Source organism: Montipora foliosa, chromosome 2 (genome assembly GCF_036669935.1).
Source record: "Montipora foliosa isolate CH-2021 chromosome 2, ASM3666993v2, whole genome shotgun sequence".
Classification (NCBI taxonomy): domain Eukaryota; kingdom Metazoa; phylum Cnidaria; class Anthozoa; order Scleractinia; family Acroporidae; genus Montipora; species Montipora foliosa.
The window spans coordinates 12,081,896-12,084,395 of NC_090870.1; the positions used below are offsets into that span (position 1 = coordinate 12,081,896).

Genomic DNA, 2,500 nt, shown 5'->3' on the forward strand with positions numbered 1-2,500 from the left:
TGCTTTTAGGCTTCTCGCATTTTGTAAAAAACAAGTAAGCTGGGAACGATGAGGACCGGGATTTGTGGCAATATCGCGGCATAACAAAGTCTACGCTATCCCTGCAGTTTTGGACGCAGCCCGTCAAATAGTTTCCGTATGTCGGTCGTTCAGTACAAAGTAAACCTGTTTTACTTCTACGAACGAATGTTTGCTATAGTGTGAGAGGAATTAGTCAGAATAAAAAAACCATGTTTCATGGAGTTGCTCGTCAGAACTCGGATGAAGTTGTCTCGAATTCGGTCAGTATATCATTAATTTTAAGAAACTTTTTTTTTGTAGATCATCAAAAGACATGGAAGAATTTCTTAAGATGTCGGACGCATCTCCGTATCACTGGAATGAAAACACTAGCAGGAAAGAGAGGACTGGAAGCGGCTCTGAGGGGTCAGTGGGTTGATGTCGATATATTGTTGGTATTCCTTGCGCTGCGCGAAAAACTCGATTTCGAAAACCCTTAGAATCACAATCCTGATCTGAAATATTTGTCCATCCAGGACATTACCTATATTGTTTTTATAATTAAGTGAAGTACAATCTTAGGTGAGTGTAGTCCTGTGAAGTACTGTTTAGGATGACATTGACTGGCGTTTTAACAACCTGAGCGGACGATCGTACATCACTCATGATATGACTCCTGGGTTTCAACCAATCTCGTCCCCAGGGTCCGCTTTTCTTTTGGTCAGCAACAAGAACACGGACTCTGACCAAAAACAAACCGGACTCTGGGGACGAGATTGGGGTTTCAACCAGTTACGATTTTTTTTTCCCACTGGCTTTTAATATGATTACTCAAGGGCTCATGCCCAGTTTACGGAAGGGTACGGAGAAGTGGAGACAGGCGGGGAATAACCCTATCTTCCTCGACCCTCCCCCGTGCCCTGCGATATTTCAAAACCTCATTAATAATGCATGAGCGGAACAGCCTATCAGGTAACCGATAAAACGTCACGTGTTTGAGCTGCAAAACTGATAAAACACTTATTAGAATTCTTTATACAAAGCATATTTACAAAGCTTAGCTTGTTTTTCTTGTATGCTAATGCCCTCCTCTCACAATTTAAACCTTTGTTCGGACTCCAGAGGGACAAGCTTTTTGTGGAATGTTTTTTAAGCCAAGCCGAAACACGTCTTTTAGTTTATTAAACAGTACTAAAAATCCCCACTCCATTCCCACTCGGTTAATTTGTCGCTCTCCCCAGATCGCTCGTGCTATTGCAAACAAAGACGGCTGGAGTTCGCAGAGGCATACGATCTCGACGATTGAACGGGGAAAAAGGGGACTGTGAAGAGTCGAGAGGAATATTTGTTTCAAGTATATTTTTAAAGCTGAACCAGCCGTTTTTGATAGGATAGCCCTAAGTTGCATTTTCTTGTAATACATAGCTGGAAAAATAACTTTTGGAATCTTGGACTCCATGTTGTTGGATTGCGACCTTAACAGTTCTCGTTCCGTAGAAACAGGGGTGATTATTATCTGTCGTTCGTTGTTTGCTTTCAGGTCACATCATCATCATCATAGACATAGGCATCGTGAGGCTGATGCCCGAAGCGATGGTTCAGCATCGAGGCACAGACACAGTAAAGCGACCAGTGACGACCCAGACTCGTAAGTGAGAATATTTTTTCAATAAAGAAATCGGGAAGAGTCTTCTGAAACGAATGGTAAAAAAAGCACCACTCGTCAGGGAACTAAGTCCAACCATAAAAAGTTGGTTCGTCACGCGAGTTGATAAAACCAAATTTTCGTGTTTCATTCTCCACCGACGCAGCGCCAAAGGTTGTTAAACTCAATCATGAACAGCAATTATTTTAATATGTCCCGTTGTGATTGGTTGGCAACCAATCACAACGGGACATACTACAATAATTGCTAAATATAACCTTTGCAATTCTTAGAGACTACTGATTTACACATCTGTTGTTGTCCTACTGTGTACATGTTCGTTTGATATATATTTCACAATTGTATATATTATTTAGTCTTTTATTTGTATATTTTTCTTGCTTATTCTGTTGTGTTCTCAGTTAGTTGTAAAAACTAAATACATCGACACATTAGGGCCGTTTATACGAGAGAAAATGAGCCGCGGCTTACATAAGACGCGAACAACCCGTATAAATGGTACAAAATCTACGTTCACAGCTTTCTCAAGCCGCGGCTTATCCTGGCCTGGGAGTTTATACTCGTATAAATAGTTCCTTTCGCGTATTATGTACGCCGCGGCCAGAGTAAGCCGCGGCTTATTTTCTCTCGTATAAACGGCCCTATTAGTAACGGTTATAAGACTGAGCAGAGTCCAATTCGATCTGTAATCATACGAGTGATAACAAAATCCGCGGGAGTACGATTTGTTTATCACGAGTATGATTACAGACTGAATTGCACTCAACTCAGTCCTGTTACTAATTAATCCTAAAAATTACAATTTCCGAGAAAAGTGGAAGAGCCAAGTTATCA

At 41.1% G+C, this 2,500-nt stretch overlaps 1 protein-coding gene across 1 annotated transcript in view; it reads left to right on the forward strand.

Moving 5' to 3' along the window:
* The window catches only part of LOC137992458 (band 4.1-like protein 4), a 39,746-nt gene that overhangs the window by 24,298 nt on the left and 12,948 nt on the right, over positions 1-2,500 (forward strand). The window contains exons 22-23 of the mRNA XM_068837805.1: positions 322-426; positions 1,541-1,648. Coding sequence (XP_068693906.1) covers positions 322-426; positions 1,541-1,648 — 213 coding nt within the window. The remainder of the gene's footprint in view (positions 1-321; positions 427-1,540; positions 1,649-2,500) is intronic.